This window comes from Gobius niger, assembly GCF_951799975.1.
Source record: "Gobius niger genome assembly, chromosome: 11".
In the NCBI taxonomy this organism is placed as follows: domain Eukaryota; kingdom Metazoa; phylum Chordata; class Actinopteri; order Gobiiformes; family Gobiidae; genus Gobius; species Gobius niger.
Window position 1 is genome coordinate 17,152,900 of NC_136862.1, and position 24,179 is coordinate 17,177,078.

The 24,179-nt window shown below is 41.9% G+C and overlaps 3 protein-coding genes across 4 annotated transcripts; 1 reads left to right on the plus strand and 2 right to left on the minus strand.

The window, feature by feature from the left end:
• Nucleotides 1-236: 236 nt before the first annotated feature.
• On the minus strand, nt 237-10,478 carry LOC306970575 (A disintegrin and metalloproteinase with thrombospondin motifs 15-like). Of its 2 annotated transcripts, XM_079566568.1 has the most exons (8): nt 9,457-10,478; nt 7,139-7,271; nt 6,883-7,050; nt 4,376-4,662; nt 3,759-3,936; nt 3,508-3,680; nt 1,704-1,879; nt 237-1,125 (listed from the first exon to the last, which is right to left on the minus strand). In XM_079566568.1, exons 1-8 carry the CDS (start codon nt 10,390-10,392, stop codon nt 348-350), a joined length of 2,829 nt encoding a protein of 942 aa, XP_079422694.1. In that variant the 5' UTR covers nt 10,393-10,478; the 3' UTR covers nt 237-347. The 2 variants fall into 2 exon arrangements, with proteins under 2 accessions (XP_079422694.1, XP_079422693.1); XM_079566567.1 differs by having other exon boundaries at nt 3,508-3,936.
• A 2,001-nt stretch (nt 10,479-12,479) lies between these two features.
• stk36 (serine/threonine kinase 36 (fused homolog, Drosophila)) lies at nt 12,480-18,274 on the plus strand. Its single transcript, XM_079566780.1, has 20 exons — nt 12,480-12,611; nt 12,689-12,829; nt 12,918-12,995; nt 13,073-13,203; nt 13,291-13,540; nt 13,624-13,717; nt 13,786-13,943; nt 14,027-14,175; nt 14,299-14,404; nt 14,482-14,607; nt 14,676-14,852; nt 14,942-15,033; nt 15,107-15,173; nt 15,240-15,347; nt 15,712-15,786; nt 15,871-15,985; nt 16,481-16,607; nt 16,736-16,916; nt 17,141-17,965; nt 18,138-18,274. The coding sequence occupies exons 1-20, from the start codon at nt 12,528-12,530 to the stop codon at nt 18,228-18,230; spliced, it is 3,177 nt and encodes a 1,058-aa protein (XP_079422906.1). The 5' UTR covers nt 12,480-12,527; the 3' UTR covers nt 18,231-18,274.
• Nucleotides 18,275-18,754: 480 nt separating this feature from the next.
• On the minus strand, nt 18,755-23,175 carry atf5a (activating transcription factor 5a). The gene is made up of 4 exons (XM_079566019.1): nt 22,735-23,175; nt 21,689-21,934; nt 20,220-21,414; nt 18,755-20,133 (listed from the first exon to the last, which is right to left on the minus strand). Exons 2-4 carry the CDS (start codon nt 21,828-21,830, stop codon nt 19,947-19,949), a joined length of 1,524 nt encoding a protein of 507 aa, XP_079422145.1. The 5' UTR covers nt 21,831-21,934; nt 22,735-23,175; the 3' UTR covers nt 18,755-19,946.
• Nucleotides 23,176-24,179: the final 1,004 nt, after the last annotated feature.

Below are 24,179 nucleotides of genomic sequence, written 5' to 3' on the forward strand. Positions count from 1 at the left end.
CCCTGAAAAGTAACAAGAGGCAGGTGGACAGTAACATGCAACAGGCTGCGTACAAATAAAAACGCTACTTTTCATTTCTTTGTATTTCTGAAGCCCCAATGTAATTAAAAACAATAGCACTGGGTCAAAGTGATGATTTGTGGAAATTCAGTACCTGCTGACAGTAGAAGGGATAAATAACATTGTGTTTGTTCTTTAAATTAAACTATCAAAGTCTGAGTGAGTGAGTGCAGTCAAACAAATTCTTCCAGCATTTTTTTTCAGGAAAGTATCTCTGCAATCACACTCTCAATAATTACCCATTGGTTTCTACAGGAATAATCTGCTCCTGACAGAGACTCATGTCCTTAACAAGGCCTGAGGTTACAGAAGTCCAGCTCCTGTGGTTTGCGCAGGCTGAGGCAGTGTTCCCGCGGCAGCAGATGTCCCGTCTGAGCTCTGCAATCCAGTGGGCGCCTCTTGAAGCCTTTGCCACAGGTCCTGGAGCAGGGAGACCAGTTTCCCACTCTCCACTCGGGGCAGGGGTCTCCACAGATCCTGGTGGCTGAAGGTCTGTGAGCGGGATCACAGTCAAAACCAGGCTTACCGTCCGACCTCAGACACTGCACCAGCCTCCTCTGCAGGCCATTTCCACAAGTCACAGAGCACTTGTCCCAGTTTGAGGAGAGCCACTTTCCCATACCAGGATCCTCCTTATTGTACAAAGTCTTGAGCGCGTCCTCCTCATCCTCCGCTAGGACACTATTCTGCAAGTTTGCACGTGTGTCCTTCTTTGACACCTTGTCCTCTTTGGTCTGCCGGGGCAGGTAGAAGGAGTAGCGGATTCGGGGTGGGGTCATCCTGCCAGCACACAGCACTTCCACAGTTAAAGCTTCTCCTAAAGGTTTTACAGCCTGCAGAGTCTCAGAAGAGCCAGATGTGCCACTGTAGCGCATCAGACTGTTCTTTATAAGGATGTCTCGCTCCCCAGAGGACACAACATAGTTCCCATTCAGCAGGTACTGTCCGCTACTGCTCTTTACCGCTAGATAGTTGTCATCTCCTGTCATTCCCTTGTAACCTCGCTGTCGGATGTCTATGTTGGCTGCACCCACTGGAAGCATGACCACAAAGTTGTATCCATGCCTGTATGATATTAAAAGCGACACAAAAAAAAATGATCAATTTGCATTTCACACATAAAAACAGTCAAAAACAATGTGTTTTCAGCCCGATGTTACTGAAGTATGACACTGAAAACAGGGTGTACCCGCTGTATTCTGGGCAATGAATGCAATTTTCATGCAAACTTTGCATGGTCCTTTGCAGGCCTATTCCTTGATCATATTCAAATTAGGCCCTATTTTGATTAAATCCTTGTTTAGAAATGCATTACAGTTTCATTTCTTTCAAACCTACATTTATTGTATTATTGTAGGGCAATTTTCTAGATTTTTTTTCTTTTAACCAATAAGTCTTTTACATTATTTTCGTATCAGATTGCTGCATAATAATGTAGAAGTGTGAGCATGTGAGTGAGTGTTTGGTGGTGGTCAGAGGAGCCTATGGTGCAGATTGGCAGCCTCGCCTCAGCCTATCCCAGAGACGGCTGTGTCTACTGCAGTAGTTTACCACCACCATGAATAATGACTGCAGTGTAGCACTTTGAGAAACTTGGTAACACAGGCTTGAAAACTTTCTGAACCCACTGTAATTCTACTCACATTGGCTTTGTGAAGAGTCCAGACACCTTCTTGCAGCCCTTGTTGTCGCCTCCACACACTCCACACTTGTCAAACTTTTTAGCAGAGCCGATTCTCCCGTCACAGCCCGCCTTGATGCACTTGCCCTGGACGCACACTCCCGTTGTGTCCGGCGAGCATGGGGTACCATCTACAACCTGCAACAAACAGAGACTCAAATAATGACCTATAAACGGTGTCATTTTGGCCTCATATTGCCCTTTAAGATTCATAAGGTTTAGTGTAACATCTTGGCTAAGGTTAGGCTGTACAGCTGCAGGGTGATTTAAGTGTCTCGGGAGTATTTTTATCCTATCCTCCTCATGTTGGAGTGACGTGTGAACTCTACGTGCGCTGCTTAGACTCACTTCACACTCCCCTATCTGAATTAGACAAACTCCCATCCCATCTCTCCCCTCTGTATGTTTAAACACAGTCAGATGGCTCATATTTACTACAGTTTCTGAATCTTAATAGATGGGCTTGAAGTGCGTGAGTTTGTCTGATCGCCTGGCATCAGATAAACAAACAAGAGGCCTGCATTTCTTGAGCAACGCAAAGGAACTGTTGATTAGTCAAGTTAACTGGAAAATTATGGATGCATTTTGAAGCATATATATATTTTGAGAGGTCTTTAGTCTGTAAAGCATAAAGGGTGGTGTGTTTTGATGTGGGGATCTGGATTACCATTTGGATTGAAGTATATTTTATATGATTCTTTACCATCAGGAAACATCTGAAACGTACGATGGACCTGAAATTAAATCACACCAGCTATTTTGGAAGTACACCCAATCACCACAGCCTGGCCGAAAACACAGTAATGACAGAATATACAAAAAGATTCAGACCAGTGCATTCAAATGATAAAACATGCACACTCACAAAAGGGTACATGTACTGTATTTGAAAGTGAGCGTGTTGTGCGTGAGGTTTTTTTTCTTTCTTTTTTTCACTTATTGTTTATTACCATTTTTCAACATAAACCACATACAATTAACAAAACAAACAACAAAAACAAAGAAAAATTGAATCATTTTTTAATACATTTATCAATTAAAGACCAATTGTCCATAAATACCTACGTAAATCACCTTTCATTTGCAATCTTGCTGTTGTTTGCTCCATGTGGCACACTTCTTTCTGTTTATTTTTCCATCGGGTAATGGTGGGGCGCTGAGGTTTGAGCCATGAGACCGCAATCATTTTCTTTTGCAATTAAGAGTATTATCCATAGTGGGAAAATGTTACTATGTGATCTGAGATTGTCTGGAAATAGTCCCAATATTGTGACATTTGCTTCCACTGGAATTTCAGCACCTTTAACACTTAAGTTGTCTTTCCAATAATGAATTTGTGGTTTTGGACAGTCCCAAAATACGTGAGTGTGGTCTCCCTCCTGACCACAGACCCTCCAACATTGGCCTCTGGTTGCATTTTGTATGTTTTAAGAGTGTTTTCAAATTTGCAGGTGGGATTTCCCTAAAAATGTCTTCATAATAACACGGTTTTAGATTAAAGAGACTAGATACAAGCTGGTCGTTTTATGCTCACTACTGCCACCTCAGGTCTTACTTGTAACTTCAGTCTCTATATTAAGCTTGACGGCATTTAGACCCGAAGTAATAACTTTTTGAGTGACAGTGCAGGATTTTAGAGGCAGTTGTGGTGAACAGGTCTGAGCTCATTCTACACATCAGGACATGGCTGGAACATGTCGGTGGAGGAAAATACATAATTGAAACATTTTTAAACCCTATATAGTCCCTTTAAATTAAAGCAATACCTTTGTCGCGATGATGTTGAAGTATCCGGTGCCGTTAGCCCTGCAGATGAGTTTGCACCTGTCGTTTGCGGAAACACCGGAAAACTTGGGCACCCAAACGGAAGAAGCAGCGATGCGGTTGTTGTTGAAATGGCGTCCATTGGTCTCACACTGCTCCTCTCTGAAGGTTTTACCTGCACAGAACAGAGAGGTGGAGGAGTTATAGGCGTAAACGTCCCGAGCCGCACAGCGCGTCATCGGACGTGTCGTACCATTGTTGGGGCAGTTGTTCAGGTTACAGGAGCGGTATTTGACCCGGACGCCTTGGCAGTATTTCCCCCCGTTTGATGGGATTGGGTTGTTACACTCCCTTTTCGAGAGCTGGACACCCCCTCCACATGAGCGAGAGCAGGGGCCAAAAGAACCCCACTTCCCCCAACGTCCATCCACCTGAAACATACGTCATAATGATCAGAAAACAGGAATTCTAGATTCATATTAAGTCCGAAAGTTATTATTATGATCAAATCAAAACAGCTAGATCTTCCGGATACATCTGGTGCTGGAGCTTCAGGCACAAACACTGTTTTGAGAAAGTGGTCATGCAACAACAGGTTTTTTGAGTTTGGAAGGTCCAGCTGTTTTGATTGATTGGACTTAATAATTGTAAATCATAATGATGCTAATAAGGATGACTTTGAGTAATTGACTGATTGACTAAGCATGCTCGATCACTTTCAAACACACAAATGTAGGCATCAACTAGGCATGAATGTTCAGTTGCATAATCTATAGGGCCATAAGCAACAAACGTTCACTCAGTTATTCACCTGTCACAGTACATTAGTATGTGTAACGTCGACAGTTTTATATTATGCATAAATCTTACCTTCCCAGTTTGGACTTCCATTTTGCCCGTGCACAGTCCGCGGTCGCAGATCTGCCCCTCGCCACAGGGGGTGCCGTCTGCCCAAGGGAAGTGTCTGGTCATACACACCAGGTGCCCGTTGGACTTCCCGGTGCACCACAAGCGGCCACACGGAGGCTGCATGAAGGGGCACGGCTTGGACCCTTCTCCGAATGCGAGCTCACACTGACGGTCTAAACTGTAGGACACCCCTGGCAGAATGTCAGAGAGGAACAGGGGCTTCTGGGGCGGGTCCAGTAAACAGTCCCCTAAAACAGAGTAACACAATAAACAGCATGAATACAAAGGGAGCACTTGGTCAGTTCATCAGTATTTCCATTCCTCTTTAATCAAAGGCTTTGCGGTCGTCTTGGCCTCTCTTGTGTTCTTGGCCTCTTTGAAGTGTGCCCTGATGCAGTTGTACCACACACACATATACAACCTCCACCCACTGTCGCATCATCCCAGTAAATCCACCCTTTTCATGTTTGACCTACAGGGATAATGTTATGTTATTGATGTGAGAAAACGATCAAACCTAATGTATGAGTAGGGGTGGATAACGCCTTTAATCTGTGATAAATAATGGAGCAATTTTAAAATCATGGAGATACTGGGAGATTGTGGTTTATTATTATTCATAATAATACTCATTTAATCACTTTGCTCAGTAAACTGGTTTGGTTTAGCCACATTGCGGACATATGTTACTACGTCACAGCAGCAGCTGAACTGGTAAAACTCAAAATGTAAATATCATTACAGGGATAAAGATTGTTCGGTTATCATCATTGTAAAGCATTTGGAAGATGACTTAATTGAAGCTCATGAACCTGTAGTCAAAGCAATGGTGATGAGCTGGTGATGTCCTGCTCCTCGCAAAGTTACGAGTCAAATCAAAAGTCACGCAATATAATAATATGTTTCCCAGTATGGCTAGTAGTGAAAATAGTAGTGGTGTTAGTAAAAGTAGAAGTGAAAGTTGCTGCAGTTGTAATTAGTAACAGTTATAATAGTTGTAGCTTAGTTGTAGTAGTAAAGTTGCTGTAGTATTACTATTACAGTATTAGCACTATACACATTTGAAGGACATTGTATTGTGTTCTCTTTCCTCTGTCCTGCAAGGAAGTCATTTAAGCAAAAAGCGGAGAACACAGTTTGCTCAATCCCATTTCTTCCTTCCTATTCACTTTCCAAAGAGCCATCATCTAAAACAATAAGTGCCAGTGAGTTTACACAGAAATAAAGCGATTACAAACGACTCGGGGCACAGTGCTGCATGGTAACATGAGGCAACATGTTGTTTCAGAGCCACAGCTTTTTGAAGACTGGATTTATGACAGCCAGCCGGTAGGAGCCAAGTTACAACGCTGTTAGTAAAAATCACTCCCAGGCAAGTTTTCTCAGTCCATTTCTTGCATTTCGAGCTGGGGCGTCTGCTAAAGTGAACACAGACAGAGACATGCCGTTTGTCTATTTGGAGTTAACCTGCATGTGAAGCGGGACGCGGATGCACCTCCGAGTCCAAACCTCAGCGGTGACTCTTTTAAACAAGGCCTCTAATTTGGTGCAGATGTCAGGCAGTTTTCAAAATAAGAGTTGAGCGTCTCTCCAGGGTTTTGTGGTCTGCCCTGCTTGGCAAAGAGTCCAAACCAAAACCCAGTGCATTTCTGTTAATGGCAGATGTTGCTCCGGCCCACTTTAGTAATTTGATTATGCCCTCACTTCGATAATGAGTGTTGGGCTGAAGGCAAGAATAACTGTTGAAATCATTAGAATGTGAACCGGGACAAATGTTTAAACCCACAATACTAAAAGAGGCTATAAGGAAATTTTGTTGTGGCAGTCACTGTGACGTATGAAATGCATAGCAATTATGTGCACAAGCCCGAGTGCAAAAATGTATCATGCACATTCAAACAGACCCAGCAGTGGGTTGCAAAACTCAAGTGGGTTTTGAAACAAATTACTGGGAACATTTTAGAAAGACGACAGGGTGTAAAAGGGGAGCCCTCAAACACTGCATTAACACTTCAAGTATAGTTTTCAATGATGTACATAAACCATTACATAACAGTAATAATGCATTGGATATTTATAGCGCTGGTCGGACGCTCAAAGTAGCATGGTGGCGTAGTGGTTAGAGCGCTCGCCTCACAGTAAGTTGATCCCATATTCGATACTGGGTGGAGCCTTTCAGTGTGGAGCTTGCATTCTTCCTTTGTCGGTTTTCTCTGGGGTACTCTGATTTCCCCTAACATTAAAACATGTACAATAGGGTGCATTGCATTATTCAGTCACTACTGACACACAGTAAAGGCAAGCTCCTACTGATTGGCATCCCTGAGATGTGACTCCCAGTCTGAACATCACTCATTCACACACTGCATTCATACATTCATCATAAAGTACATTGTTCTAACTTTACTGTCTTCACTATTGCAATAAGATTTGTATCTCATCATGGGTCAAAGGTCACCCAAACTCACCAAGACCCCGGTCCAAAAACTCTGTGATGATGGCGGCGCTACAGGGTGACCAGGGGCTGGTGCGGTTGATTTGGATCAGAGTGGGAGACATCATGTGGTTTTCCTGCAGTTTCCCAAACACATCGTCACAGGCTTTCACATTGTCATGGGGCATGTTGAACACGTGTCCTGTTGAGTTGATGGGGAAAGTAAGTATTACAGTTGTTTGATTAAGTGCTGCTGTCATAAGTTTTGTGTTGTTTTTGGCAGGTCTCACCAAGTTCATGAGCCGTGGTGAAAGCAGAGGGCAGGCCGTCGTCTTCGATCACAGAGCAGCTCCTCTTGGGGTCACACATAGTGCCAACATCGGCCATGCCCAGAGTGTCACAGGTGGAGGCTCCACACAGGTCCTGCAAAACATAAGGTAAAGCAATGCTTAAGACACAACAGACTAACCTTGACCTACAGGTTTCAGTCGCAGCAGATAACTGTAATACTGTAACACTATCTGGTATTCATCGAGTAATCAAGTATTCCGGAACTCAATTTGGTGTTCGTGAGAAGCATGAAATACCTTGACCATAAAATATTGCAACAAGAACAAGGTTTTGAAAAGGCTTTGAATTAATGAAAACCTTTCAACTTCTTAAGTGGTTACTTTGTTTAGAGCTTCTTATATGAGCTAATGTAACTGTCCCCAGTCATAACATTTATACACCAGAGCACGCTTTCCAGATGACCTATTTCCGGACCACAAAACTCCAACCGCAGTTTTAGTGCATATTTAGAGCCGCTGACCAAGCCTGCTAATCACAGGACGAGAGCATCCATAACCAAGAACCAGAAACACCCATCTCCTATCCCTAAACAGCACAATCATATACATTACATGCCCAAACACATACACCGCACACTAAGAGATGCAGCTTCAGGCAAAGACAAGGCAAGTTTAATGCATTTCCAGCCAATGCAACACTTCAGTGCAATTAATATACCCATAAAATGCTGCGCCAAGAGAAGAGCTGATGACAAACCATTCCTAGAATAAACCACAGATGCTGGCAATTGCAAATGGCTTCCATATGCTCCACTGTGCGGAGGAGATGACATCCAAAGTTTGGGTCATTTATGAGGAGAAAAAAAAAAAAAAGTGCGAGATGAACCAGGGGAACAAAGCAGCAGTGTCAATGAGTTTGAGCATGGCTACGACCTACTTCGCACATCTGTCAACTATCTAGGCTGTAATAGCACTAACTGTGTACAAATACAAAACTATGCTCAAAGATAAAGCCACTGATTAACGTTTCTTAATGTTTTGTGTGTGGTTGTCAGCCTGTGCACTGATGGGTGGTAAGGAAATGCAACTTTCAAATATTATTTAGAGTTTGGCCAGTGCAATGGAGGTGACCCAGAAAATGAAACCCCAAAGAAATACAAGCAACTGTCAATGCTGTCGCTTACCCACCATAGTAAATGATATACCAAAAATGTTCACAGAAAGCTTGGCAAGCAAAAACAATGACAAACTAAAGTCAAAGTACCATTGACCTTTTGCAAAACAATGAGTGATTTGTGTGTGATTAGTAACTTGCTAAAGTTTGTCTAATTGTGGTAATTCCATTCTATTCTAATCAATATCTGGACTAAATTTGATAAATGGTCTTTAATAAAGTCATCTGTTAAATGGAACAGTGACCGAGGCCCTTGATTCTTAATACAGAAGACATCCTCATGAATCATTATGTGTGGGTGTGGTCTGCTGGATTTGAGTTGAACAGGGTCGTACTAAACAAACCAGACTAGATATACTGTATATACTAGGCTATCCAACATCAAATGTACCATTTTACCATATTAAAAAAAAAAACTTTACATTAACAACCTGGAGGAATTCCAGCTTGCATATTTACGGTGCATATTGCTAGGTGTATGACCCAGAAAGGAAATGTACGTGTGTTAGTATGCTACAGGGTGAGTGCAGCTGCAGCGCTTGTTTTAAAGTTGGAGGATGAACAGAGGCCGGTGGGTGAAACCCCCCGCCTTTCCCCACTCCGTCCATTTATCCATGTGTCCCTTTTGGATGTGTTTAAAGAGGCCCGTGCAATGTGGAGAACATGCAGCTGGAGTAGTGATGAAAGTCAGCAGTGCATCCCTTGAGGCACTCGATTCCTTAATGTTACAGGTGAACTTGGCATCTGTTTGCCAAAACATCTAGTCTGATTCTGTAATTCAATTTAATTTGACCAAAGCTCACTGGTCAAACTCCCAAAGTCAAATTGTTCATCCTGGATCACAGACCAAGTGACTTCATTCTTGACCCTGTGTCAAATAATTTGGGAGTGCAGCTTTTCCAAGTCAATGGTTGCAACTGCCCTCTCGTGAGCAATGAAAGCAATCAGGGCTGTTGTTCTTTCCTTTCCAATTACTTGTGACCTGTAGTGTCAATGCTCTCAGGAGTAGAGTTAGGCAAACTTAAACCAGTGCCAGGGGTGAACTTCACTACAGTACTTTAAAGATCAAGAGATCGAAGCTTGATGCACACAGAAAAATAATTAGTGCAAGTCAGACATGGACAACTTATAAATAAGACATTACCTCTCTTGTAAACAAGACTGCTGTATCCCAGTACTCTGCGTGCTTATCTGTGTTCTTATTCATCTTTTTTTGCCAAGTGCAGAAGTTTCTGAGCGTCATTGCTGCGTTCCCGGACACTTTGGGACCTTTGTCAGCTTCAGTTATAACAATAATCTTCACGACAACGATGTTGATTGAGTTTAGAATACTGGGGTGCTTATACAGCCTCGCAGCCACTGACATCAAGGTCAGGATGTAGTGCTTTAAGTCGTCACCGTGAAACAGTGCCATGGATTCGTCGGCCACTATGAGCGTCTCCACGTATCGGGGGACTGACGCAAACCTCTTGGATCTCCCCAAACTCTGCATCGTCTTGGTCACATTGTTGTCATCTGCGAGGTGTCTGTATTTCTCCAATGATTGCACAAGCTGCTGACTTATGTCACTGTCCACGGCACATCTGGACGTTGCGTTTGGTGTCAAGTTGCGGCTGGTTCTGCGCGTTAGAATGTGCGCGCTCTCGGGAGTTCTTGTGTCATTCTGGACCGGTGTAATAAAGTATTCCCAGCCATGGAAACCAAACGCACCCAGCAAACCATTACAGAGACTCAGTGCTGCATATGAGCTGCTGTCATCATTGACATGTCCGGAATAGAAACACCGGCGCAAATCTTGAGTGACATCGCTGTTGGATCGCTTCGCTGCGTCTTGGTCAGATACAGCCGATGACATAAAACTTGAGTCCTGGCGTAAATCAAGCACTAAATCCTTGTGAAATGCCCTTATTTTTATGACACTTCTCCCTTTAGAGAGATCCACGTCGTCGTCAGTAACAGTCCTTCTGTCATGACTGAAGTTGTTTAGCCTGACAGGGAAGCAGAGTTCACTTTCCATGCAGCACACAAGTTTGGACAAAATAAACGCCAAATAAAGGAGAAGTGGTATTCTGATAAACATGACGATGCTTGCATTGGTTGAAGAATGCAGTGGTGATTAGCCGGTAGATTCTGCAGGATGAGTGGAGGCGGTGATGCTGGGTAATCCAATGCGCTCTTCTCTACAACTCTGCAGCCAGTACAAGTTCACTCACAGCAGCACACTCCTCCCGGTCAAGACCCATTCCTACCCTCCACCTGTGTCTGCAAAGGCAACTGCAGCCTTCAGCGCTGGCTCAGGGGCTTTTTGTGAGGGGGCAGTCTTTGGAGACATTGGTTAATGAGCACTTTAGTTCAACAAAACATCAATGACATTCCCTGTTTCTTTATGATGTCATAGCATAATAATAATAATAATAATAATAATAATAATAATAATAATAATAATCATAATCATAATCATAATCATAAAGCTAACAGAAAATGAATGAAGCTCTATATAGGCCTATTTTAGACGTTTTTGTCATTTTAAGGTGCTGACACTATACAACTTTTTAGGTTAAACAAAAAACCTGTCAGTGATCCAGCGGCTGCTTGGGTGGTTAGCACCTTTACCTCCTACTCTTTATAGGATGCTGTGTGTTTTTTTCCCCACTGCTGATTTCACCGTATCCATAGTTACGTACGTATCAGCTACAATGCCTATTTCTACTACCACACACAAGTTAATAATAATAACAACAACAACAACAACAACAACAACAACAACAACAACAACAACAATAATAATAATAATAATAATAATAATAATAATAATAATAATAATCATAATCATCATCATCATCATCATCATCATCATCATCATCATAATAACCACTAATGGACACTGACCATAACTTATTTGGGCCTAATTAACACTTTTGCATTTAATTAAGACTGCAAGCGCCATGCCACATGTTCTTCACTTGCATGGTAGGCTACAATCTTTGCTCGCCATCTGGTGGACACAAAACGAATTGGTTACAAATACAAAATTTGCAATGCCGAACATTCTTTTGGGTTTATTGCATAAACTACATTCTGGTTTACTGTTATCCTCCCCAAAGAATAAGAAGAAGAAAATCCTCATAGATGGCTGTGCCTCTTCACATCAACACCTCTGTCAAAAGAAAACCAACAAATATAACGACCTTGAAATCAAGACTGAGAGAATCAAAAAGGGAATGAATAAATATCCATCCATCCATTTTCTTCCGCTTTATCCGGGGCCGGGTCGCGGGGGCAGCAGTCTAAGCAGAGATGCCCAAACTTCCCGATCCACACACACCTCCTCCAGCTGTTCGGGGGGGGGCCCCGAGGCGACACCAGGCCAGCACGGAGACATAGTCCCAGCAGCGTGTCCTGGGTCTTCCACGAGGCCTTGTCCCAAAATAAAAAATAAAAAAAAAGAATAAATATATGGAACAAAAACTAGGCAAACATCAACATTCATGAACTCCAAAAAACAACTCTCCTGGGCACAGCATGTGCTCGAACTCTGCCACGGAGAGGACTTGGGATGCTGAGACGACGACTGAAATACTAGTTTAGCATAATAATAATAATAATAATAATAATAATAATAATAATAATAATAATAATAATAATAATAATAATAATAATAATAATAATATTAATAATAATAATAATAATAATAATAATAATAATAATAATGTTTGCATCGCCTTTTGTTTACTGTTGGTTACTAGGTACGCTCCACAGGTTGCTATGCTAAGGACCCCGCTTTTGAGGTGTCTGTAGAAATGCCCGGTTAAATTTTAAAATAATTTATTTACAAATTGCACCGCAGCTCACCGTTTGTGTATTATAAATTGATCAAGACAACACTTATAATATCATTAACCTGCAAAGTCGTGTAAAATTAAATGTACTCGTGTATAGCTATAACTTTAGGCGGTGGCACTTCGACACGACGCTGTTCCGCTCACCGTCAACTGTGCCGCTCAGAACAACAGAAGTTGCAGACTCTTGCTGCTTGGTGTTTGTAAAGTAAGACTAGAGGTTCAAATGCTATACTGTTGTTGTACTTTGTTTTATTAATGAATCACGGCTGAAGTTACAGTACAATTCAAAGCCCTCTCAAATGACTTGCTAACCAACTTACTAGCTAAAAGTTTTGTTTATAGCTAAGTTGTTACCATCTTGTTACTCGTCAAAATGAATTCGTACCACGTCTTGGAGCTCGCTGGAGAGGGTTCATTTGGTCGCGTTTACAAAGGGAGAAAGAAATATAGTGGACAAGTAAGTATTTCATGGTTTTAGTGATGTTGTTCGCAGCCACATGGATTTGTCGTTGCACCTGTGTCGTCTGCCACCAGGTTGTGGCTTTGAAGTTTATGCCAAAGGTGGGTCGCTCTGAAAAGGAGCTTCGAAATCTGAAAAGAGAGATTGAAATAATGAGGGATCTTCAACATCCAAATATTGTCCAACTTTTTGACAGTTTTGAGACAGATACGGAGGTATGGCCCATGAAACATTTCATACGGAGAAGTTGATTGAGAGGGATTCTGGAAATGTGATTATTTATGACAATTTATCGTTAAATAGGTAGTAGTTGTAACTGAATATGCCGAGGGACAGCTGTTCCAGATTCTTGAAGATGATGGCAGTTTGCCAGAAAGTCAGGTAGGTGTACTGTTTTCAGTGTTATTATTTTGCTTATAACATTTTGCCTTTAACTGTGTTTGCTTCCTTTTCATCAGGTCAGAGATATAGCCTGTCAGTTGGTTTCAGCTCTTTATTATTTACATTCCCATCGCATTCTTCATCGTGACATGAAACCTCAAAATATTCTGCTTGGAAAAAGTGGAGTGGTCAAGCTCTGTGATTTTGGGTTGGTTTAAAGTATTTTGTTAAAGTATTTTGTTAGAAATAGTTTGCCTATTGTTCATGTAATTGATAATCAACTGTTTCTTTGTAGATTTGCCAGGGCTATGAGTGTCTCTACTTTGGTGCTGACTTCGATCAAAGGAACACCACTGTACATGTCTCCAGAGCTTGTGGGGGAGAAGCCCTATGATCACACTGCTGATCTCTGGTCACTGGGCTGCATTTTATATGAACTCCACACGGGGGCGCCCCCGTTCTACACTAACTCCATCTTTCAGTTGGTGCAGATGATCGTGAGAGACCCAGTCAAATGGCCTCAGACAATGAGCGAAAGCTGCGCTGTAAGGAAGATGTTGTTCCCCTAAGGCAGATCACAACACAAGTTAAAATCCAATAAATGTTTTTGTATGGTTTTCTATTTTAGAGTTTTCTCAAAGGGCTGTTGACAAAAGACCCCCAAAAGAGGCTGGCATGGCCAGATCTTCTACATCACCCATTTGTAGTAGATGGCGTTCAAGGTACAGCATTCTTGATACAATTAAGCTTTAACTTTTTCTTTTCTTTAATTTCTATAAATGTTTGTCAGTTCTTTCAGACTTGACTGTGTTCAACCCTCTGACAGAAGCACAGAGTCCTGAGGTGATGGCACTGAAACTTCAACAAGTGGCATCAAAGACACCGCAGGCTACAGGAGAGGGCCGGTTATTGCAAAAAAAAAGGGAACAGGACAAGAAGAAAACAGCAGTTAGTGACATTTAAAGACTCTTTTTGATATGTTAAATGATTTAATGCTTTTAATTACCAAGTTTTATATGTGCTTTTTGCAGAAAGGACTGAGTTGTATGGACACTGAAAGGAGTCACTCCAAGGCAGCAATCACTCAGCCTACTCAGACCAAACTACCGCCCCTAGAAGATGTTTTAAAAACTCCCAGACTGAAGTCAAACAGTGGCTGCAACCAAATATCCAAGCACAGGTGTTTGTTTGTTTATTGTAAATATATATTTAACGCAAGAATTTTGTATCACTGAATACACCACAAGTTAAAAGACTGAAGAGTGCAAATAAAAAGTGACAAATGTCAAATGTATTTTTACAGGGGTCAAATTAGCATAGACTATGCACAGGAGTTCCCCTCTGTCGAAGTTGGTCCTCCATTACCTCGGAGGTGCTTTGAAGAAAAAAGGCCCTCTTTGCATGCACTGGTTAGGATGAGCTGCCATTTCATACCCTCAGATAATACTGTAAGTCACAGATTTCCTAACAAGAAACATGTCTTTAGAAAGCAGGCCCTGAAGAATACTGGGGAAAACTGCTCGAAGAAGTCGGCCAAAATGGACTCAAAGTGCTACAGAATAATGACTTGATCCCAAGACTGAAATCCACTTTTCTTGCATTCAAAACTCAGGTTAATATTACAGGTCTATTGCAAGGAAATGGGACTATCTTTAAAAGAGTATTATTACGTTTTTGTAGGTCACAAGTGGAACTGTAAAGGAGTCATTGGAGATCCATCAACCACTGCAATTCTTAAGCAGTCTGATCTGCTCTTTTGACCAAGAAGAGACGCATGAGCTCTGTCTACAAATTGGAATGCCCAGTTTACTCTTTGACTTGATCCATGTCATAGTTGGAAACCCAAACATCACTACGGTAACTGTTTGAAATAAGTATGACACATTGAGGTAAATCCTCTGTGTTCATTGATTTAAAAAGAATAATAAAAAATGCATTCTTCCCAGCTTCCATGGTGCGTTCCAACACTTGGTAAAATGTTGGAATTGCTCTTGATCTTTTGGAGCAGGCACAGCGAGTGGGCTGAACAAGGATATAGGTCTGAAAATAACCTCTTCTTTTATCATTTCATTTTACTTTATCTTTATCACAATAAATGATTTCTTTTACAGTCAGTTAGAAGAACACTCGAAGACATTTGTCACTATTCTTAATCAACCAATGTTCAAGACTTTGGCAGTAAGTTTCTGTTTTTTTTCTGTAACCTGACCCTTTTTAACCTTTGCTAACATGTTTTTTTAACAGCCTCTTGCATCTGCTTTGTTGTCTATGTTCATACAACACGATGTGCCTGTACATTCTGATTTGGATACTCTGATTACATTATTGCGGGACCTTTGGAAAATGGACAAGGTACAAATATTTTCTTTAGCAATGTTGGTGTAGAAAGTATTCAGATCACTTTTTATTAGGTTTATTGTTATGTAACAGTCTGTCACAGAAAAAAAAGTTACGCTTTGTTTTTTTTTTGGTAATGTTTTGAACTGAACAAAAAAAAAAAATCAAAACTCAAATTAAAAGTTAAAACTCCTGTGGTAAAGTCCATGGATTTATTATGTCTTTGAAAGGTCTTCAAATAATTGTTATAATAATTGAGTGTAGATTATCTGAAAGTAGAAAAAACAATGTGAACAAACTCCCACAAAATAATATAACTATTATCTGTATAATTAGTGAACCTGAGAATATAAACATTTTTATTGTTTTCTTCTATCAGTATTACACTCCCCTTCCAGCGGGATGGGGAGTGTTTGATGGAATCCTGGCTTTACTGCTTCACACACTTTCAGAGGTTGGAACATAACACAAAACAGCACTGAGACTTTTTTGGTTAATGAAACCTTATAATCCATTGCTTCAATGTTTTCTGTTACAGCATGAAGGCCGACCCGACTCATATTTAGACCCTGATTTGTTTCTGGATTTGTGGAAAAGAATTGGGGTATCACTTGGAAGGACACCTCCATCCACAGAACAATATTCAGCCAATGGTAAATGAGTTAAAAATAAACAGCCGGTCTAAAATGTGTTTCACCAGCAGTGGACAGGTGGAATATTTCAGTAGCAATTCATGAATATCACAGATATCTGAGTCGGTCGTTACTAATTTCCTGTGTTTATTTTGAAATTTGTGACATTGAAACAATTAGGGTCTAATTCATTATTTTTGTGACTCTCTTGATAACAGTAATAAACCCATATTTTTGCAAACCAGAAATGTGCTTAAATGTAAATATCTTTGTTTTGGGTTAATTTTGCTACAAAATAATAATGCATGTATATTTTCTTACTCTTCGCAAGCAGTTTTTGTTGAATTCTTAATGACATTAACAATGTACATGATTTTGTCATTTTGTATGTCATAGTCAAAAGCTCTTCAGTAGTCCTGTACTTGACCAAGTACAGATGACAGCTTAAGATATATTCTCTTTTTTCAATATTGTTAACAAAGTATTTGTCATTCTCATTTTACATTTTCATGACAGGACTCTACTCCTTTTTGTCTTTGGCGCTGTTGGTTTTTACCCAGGATCCAAACTCATGCATTCCTCTGTTCAGTGAGCCCTCATCTAAATGCATATACACGCTCGGTCTGCTGCTTAAGCCTGACAGGTCTGTGTCTGATGCGTTCATAAACACATTAACTATTTAATTTGTCCTTTGTGTGTTCATAATTAGTTGTTATTACTGACAAACACATCCTGTCACTCACTTATTATCACATATTTTATTCTTTTCAGTCCGAGCTTGCTTGTGGGCGACAGCCCTCACAGACAAGAGACTGACTGGACTCTTGACAGCTTGCCTGTGTTGAGCTGCTACTTGTTGTGCTTCCCTTTCGCTCTGGACGTCCCGGCTCTCACCATGTCCAGGATTCTTGACTCGTATGTCAGCTGTAATGCTGTTGCAGGCCTTTTACAGGTTAGGACCTCATCATGCTCCTAATAAAGACCTGAGTCCCGCTGCTGTAGTAAACACATCTGTGTGATGCAATACCAGATAACTCTTGCAACAAACTGGCATTAAGACATTGTGTATGCATCACTGTTTGTTATTTCAGTACAGCCTGCATGTTATTTGTTCTATGCTCTTTGATGTTGGGTAAGATCTCGAGACAATGTTTTATGTTTTTTATGTTTTGGCAGGTGATTCAAACGCTTACTCCTCCATTATTAGAGCTGCCTCTGTCTCTGCTGAGCCGTCTGCTGCTCTGTGACCCTGAGCGCTCACTTTCGTGCCTTGGAGACCGTATCAGTGATTTTTTGATGCCATGCGACGATCTCTCTGCCTCCACAAATACTCCACATAGAACTGCCATGGCCCTACTGTCAGACCTGATGCAGTCGGACGTCCTGGAGGCTGCTGTGGAGCTGCTTACTGTTCTGTCCCAAGTCGCCCAGTGTTCCCCACAGTTTCATCTGGAAGTTTCAGTTTTGCAGCGAGCACTAACACACTCTCATGAACAAATCAGGGCAGCCACATGTAGAGTATTGGCAAATGTACAGCCCTTTAAGCACAACACATTACCTGTCATATGTGGCATTTTCCAAATTCTTATAAACTGCCTCCATGATCCCAGCATGCCTGTCCGGCGGATGGCCAGCAGGGCAATTGGGAGCTGGTTGGGAGGTCTGGTAAAGGCAGGGTATAAATGCAGCAAAACCAACTCAAACCAACAAGCAGACGGGGCTAATATGGTGAAAGGAGGAGCAGAAAAGTGGACTGAGGCAGTGAGGAGTAGCACTGCTGTTTTGGCATCTGCTCTAAGTGACCCTGACACCGTCACTCGCCGTCACTGCTGTGCGGCTCTGGGAAACCTGGTGATGCTCCATGGAGCTGCAGAGTGGGTCATAGAAGAAGAAGTGTCCAATTTACTGCTCAGGGCGGCCTGTATGGACCCCAATCACACAGTGAGACATGCAGCCATAACCACCCTCTGTGTGTTCAGCCAGCAGGAGCCAATATGCCGGGTAGGATATTTTCTTTATACTATGTCACTCTGGTGTTTGTTTTATCACTATCAATATCTCTTTTTTAAAGTAGCTTATGCATTTAAATTAAGTTATATTTATTTATTTTGTAATGATTAGCCTATATGAATGGTGATTGAGTGAAAAATACATTTGCGTCTCATTTTCTCAGGTGCTGATGTCCGTTGATGCCAAAAGGAAACTATCGCAAGCTGCGCGTGCTTTTCCACAGAGCGACTATGAGCAGCTCGTTGGACAACTGTGAGTTTGCGGCAAATGTTTTTAAAGACATTTCAAAATCAGGCTGGATCTGAACATGTTCAGCCAACAGGTTGCTTTTCTTATTGCGTGAATGCGCGTTTGTCCGGACTTACAATTGAGAAAAATCTATTTTTTTGTTTATTTGTTTGTTGTCGTGCCACAGGAAAGTGGGCTTTATTTCTTTCGTAACGAACTCCAGAGCGTCGCCGATCTTCTGGGCAGGAGGCCTATCGCTCATAATGAGTTTTTAAATGTCCGATTTCAATCTATTTTTACATTTTTTTTTAGATTAAGTAATATCGGTCTGCGTTTAATATGACGCTCGTTTTGTTGTAAATGTTCTGTTTGGGACATCATTTCACGCAACAGGGCCCGCGCGCTTCCAGATTCACTTTGGTGGGCCGCGCTTCAGAGGAAAAGCGCGCGTTCCCCCGGTCACAGTTGAAACTTTGGCAGCTTAAGATATATTAATCCTCTAATATATATATATGTGTATAGGTTGTTCTAAAATAAATGCCTTGAATGGAAACGGATTCGAGTAAAGCACATTTTATTTGGAAACTATTACAAACACAATAAACATGTTTTATGACTAAATAAACATAGCGTCGTCTGACGCTGTCAGCAGGTTGCCTGGCGTCATTTTTGGTATTGGGACAGTCAAAGCTGATAGTACACCGCAGGGAGTAAAAGACTAAAAAGAGACGAACAAATAAATGTCCATGAGCTGCGTTACTTCCTCAGATTGTCTTTAAGCGAATGTAACCATGGCACGTCACACATTTGCATAATGCAACACGGCTAATGATTCACAGACGCTCCCAGGGGCCTGCACAAACATTTCAAGAAAAGTAACAATATATTCACCAAAGTAAAAGCTAGACACTCCACTTCCTGAACAAACAGTATAGCAAGTTAGTGCAGATCAGCCATTTATCCGGCCTGTATTGCCAAAATATTTAAGCAGTGCTAAGAAGTTTCTAACTTGAGAAAGATGATGTTTGGGAGATGAAATAAGAAATAATGCATGCACATGAAGGCGGCTAAAGGCCACCATTTATAGTATTTTGCTATTTGTTATTTTTGGGAGACAATTGCCTTGATAAGATTTCTGGGCCCATAAGCAAAGCCTGAGTAGTGAAATAGTTTTTCAAAAGTCACATAACGCTGTCAATGACTGTAAAAATACATGTAAAAACGAAGAGGAAAAAACAAAATACACCGTAAATTGTGTCTTGAATTTAGTCTTGTGTCCAATCACAGTTTGGATTTATTATTGAGACAGTGTAAGATTCTAAAAATATTTTGTTTTTAATATAAGCGCATTATAAATTTATGATCAAAATAATTGAGAGAATTACAGAAGAAAATTAAAAATACTTCTTCTATTGCTGACATCTGATCTAATAAGGCGGTTAAAAATTCTATACCTGCTTTATAAATTATTACATTGTTCTTCAGAAATAACCCAACTTCACTTAATAGACTCACATTGTAAGATCTATTTTAAATGATTGTCATCACAAGCATTTCAATGCCACAGTGCAGAATGAAGGGATTAGATCTGAAGAGTACAAATGCGATGGAAGCATTAGATAGAGTTGTTTTATAAAATTAAATCAAATATTTGTAATGCATGCAGTTACCCCACCCATCAGGAAAAATTAACATTCATATCTGAACAATCATAAAAACAGAAACTTCGTCTCCTTCGTTCACATTAGGCGGTAGTGTCCTGTTTGAGCCGCTGGCTGCGGGCTTTGTAAACTTCGATGAGCAGGTCTTTGACATACTGGATCTCTCGCTCCACTGACTCAGCCTTGTCCCGCAGCTCACGGTTCCTCCCCTCCAAACAGTGCAGCTGCTCCTCGAGTGAATCCAGCTCTGCTCTCTTTCTCTGCCGGTACCTGGAATGTCATAGTGATGAAAATGAATATTTCTAATTCTACCAAAACCATTCAAAACAAATAACTGTAGCAAGAGTAAAATGTACCTGTGAGCAGCGGTTTTGTTCTGATCCCGTTTCTTCTGTTTGCGCTCCCCGCCTTCCATTGGGATGATGTCCACCTCATACTTGACAGGACAGTGGTCCTCCTTCAGCCTGCAAGCCTGTCTGTGCCCTGAAGATTCCAGGTTCACACTCTCCCTGGACATGAGAAAACACTCCGAGCCCTGATCTTCAATGAAGTGCACATCGTGCTGCCCCATCTGTAAGCTCTCGGCTTTGACCTGCTCGTTGATGTTGCCTAAAAAGCTATGATAGGCCTCTGACTGGGCAGTTGGTAGATAACATTCATTGCCTTCACTCTTCCATGACACTGTGGCTTTGGTCACTTCCACGCTCGTCTTGATGGTGTTGAGGACCTCGCTGCTGCTGGTGCCTCCGCTCACCTCTCTCATGCTGTACATCAGCAGATCTTCTTTTTTGTGTGGGACTTCAATTGAACCACCAAAACCAAATCCACCACTGACGATCTTTGCAGTGCCTAAAATGTCTTGGCTGAAGCAGCAATTCTTCTCTTCTTTTGGTAGGACCTGACATCGCCTGACCTCGACGGCGCTGCCCAGACAGTAGCTTTTCCCCAGCAGTTGTTCTTCGTCCACGCAGCTATAACTTCCTGTCAGTGTGACCGCGGAACTCCCTGAGTTACTGCCTTTGGAACCCAACAGACTTGTGTCGTAGCCGTCACTGAACCTCAGCCCGTCCACCCGTTTTCTCCCAGTGCCATTGGGGCGACTGCAGCCTCCATTGGGGCGACTGCAGCCATACGGGGCGTGTCTTGGTATTTTGGATCGCCCGAGGGGCCCACCACAGATGCTCAGAAGGTCCAGTTCACCGGTTGCCAGGGTAACAAGAAGTGGGCTGGTCTCCGATTGGTTGGGCGTTGGATATGATGAGTATGGCAGCTGACTGAATGCCTGTGGACTCGCCGGCACCGGACCCTTGTCGCATTTTCCCAGCCGTGGCCCCTTGTCTGGCAGCGGTTCGGACAGGAAGTAGTCCTCCAGCTGGGCCAGCTCTTCTTGCAGCAGAGAGGTCATGACCTCCAAGTCCGAGGGCACCTGAATATCATTGTGAAGGGGTGAAGGGGGTAAGGAGGCATTGGTAGAGGAGGGAGGGGAAGGAGGGTGTGGGAGGTACGAGGAGAAATCCACTTCTTCTGTCATCCAGTCCGTAAGACCATCACCTGAGCGGGACAAAAAAACGAATTCACGATGTGCTGTTTTAGGCGACCGCTACGGGTAATCACTCAAAAATGACAAGCTAACAAAAGCCGATCAAAATATAATATTCAAAGTTGCAAGAAAAAAAATTAATACTGCATTTATAAAGTTTCGGTAAGTCACTTGGCTAATTGAAGCTAGTTTATTACTTACTGTTCAAGAGGGACGAATGTGCTGCAGTGCCGAGCCCACCTGAAATGAGGAAAAATATAAAAAAGCGTACCCGCTGCAACTCACCAATTAAGTGCTGCGTCTCCTCTGACACCTCCCCCCTGCGCCCCTGTGATTGGCTGAGGTTAGCCTGTGGGTGAGAGAGAGCGAGGGGGTCTGCCAGGCACACACGCACACAGCTCCAAACAGGAGCCGAGGTTGCCATCATGGTGTTTGGTCTGGTTTAGTCCAAGTCCGAGGCTGTGGTGGTGGAGGTGAGCGGAGTCTGACTTATGGGCCACAGAGAGTAGGGCAGGGCAGGCATAGTGAAACCTGTAGAGAACATAAACATGGGTCAAAAAAGTAGACAATACCAGACATACTAAATATTAACATAAAGTGTGTGGTGTAAAATAGTATTAATGTTCTTATTTCACAGAAAACACACAAAAACACCATTGCCTTTTTATATATAATTGTATTTACAGTTGTATACAACCAAGAGTGTGTAAATATAGCACAAGTCCAGTAGTCCTTTAATTAAAATAGTACAAATCACAATATCAGGCTCACATGAACATAAGGTACAAGAAAGACTGGTCCCTTTTGACTCCTGAACTTCCTCAATGGAACATCAAAACACGTGGGACCCAGTGACGTTGTTATGGGCCCCACTGTTGATACCAGATTAAGTCGCTGTGTTCAACACACTGGTTCAGGTTTGCCATAGATCTGTTACTTGTAATCCCACGTTCTGTATATTGTACGTCAATCAGATTTGACAATTTAAAAAAAAATGTTTTGGGGGCAAAAATCAGGTCACGTGGTAATTGATGTAAGGTTGAAATTCAACCTTACATCAATCTCTAAAATATTATAAGGAATGTTAAATGGACGCGAGCGTTTACGTTTATTTCTAAATCCTATTGATACTTAGGAGAGCTCCTCAAAGATTTGTTCCAAACTGGCAAATTGAGAAGCCAAGCAAACAAAGGCTAGTGTGGAACTTACTGATTAAAATGACAAGCAGGGCATTTGTGCGTAATAAGGATAGTAACAAGAGTAAGAAATAATACATTTTACATTTCTGTCAAATGCACCAATAACAAAGTAATAAGAAAAGTGACACTTACTCCATTCTTGCGGAAAATTGTAGGGCACTTAGGTGCGTTGCAAAAGCAAAGCACGACTTCTTAGTCGGTCCACACAAACTGACAATTCAAAGAGCCATTTTAGCCAAGGATATCCAGGGCAGCGCAAAGGGATGAGTTGTTGCTTTGTTGTTGTCGACCTGAAAACTGGAGGGAGGCTTAATTGTGAGAAAGCATCAGTTCATTCACACCTAGCAACCGACTGCGTCACCGGGATGAGGCTGCTGCTGCAGAAAAACACCCCGCCCACACGCAGCGAAGGACGGCCCACAGGCGGCGCAAGGGCGCACGGCTTTGGACGGGACAGGCGGAACTTGTTTCAAGGAGCTCTGTTTTCCTTCAACCATTTCTTTTATTTCCCCCGTGATTGGTCAATTTTTGTTTTGTTAAATGCAATGGACAGCAGCACTTTTCATTCCAAAGAGGAGAGTCAAACGCCCTGTTCCCTTTGTGTTCTTTGTTATTACAACGACGATGGTCACATCAGTAACGTCCCAGATTCTCAAAGTAAATCACATGAAATGACAGGGGAACAGAGGCTTCCCCAAAGTTGTCGTCGGCCATTGTTTCGGACACAATGTTTGATTCACATTCACAACATGCTTTTGTTTTTCAGCAGAAACTGTTCAGTTGCTTCTCCGTTGCATCAGTGGCTCAAAGCGCCGCTCATTGGCTGCGTGCGTTTCAACTACTGCAATGTCAGTGGCTGGGACAGGTCTGTAGTGTAATGTGATTGGTCCGCTGTAGCCGAGGAAAATCTAGCCGTGGATTTCTTTCCTTTTTTTTCTCCGGGTGGCGCCGCCCGTGCACATGTTTCAAGTAAACAAACCGGGCTCTGGAGTGTCGTGCACCATTTTATAGCAGCTTTATTGTTTCAAAGCATTGTAAGTTACCACCAATAGTAGAAAGCATAGTAAACCTAAACAACTACTACTCAGCAAGTTACTATAGCTGATTTTAATCTAAAATGACTGTTTTACAGGTGGATCTATTATGGTCTTACAGCATGATGAGATTAAAACCAGGCAGGCAAATAAGATCAAACTGTACTTGTACTACAGTTACTCCAGTCCCATAATGAAAACAGAACAGGGATACATTTTTGTTGTCAAATTTGATCTGCTTATCAGCGCCGAATGACAACTATAGTATAAATCTGAATGGAAAAATTGTATTGATGTAATAAGTAATATCTTTATAAAATGCAGTGAACTTGTCTGAGGATTTCGTAAACTATCATTTTGAAGTCATCGGCGCAACGTTTGAACCATTTATCCTTCTAAGAGAAAGTAAAAGCCTAAAGCATTAATGAAAGGATTTTAATCTATTTCAGATGGTGTTTCCGTTGTTCCTGTTGCTATAGGGATAGCGGACACTGCTCTATTTTGGAGTGTTGTCTGGTTCCTGTTGCCATGGGATTTGCATCT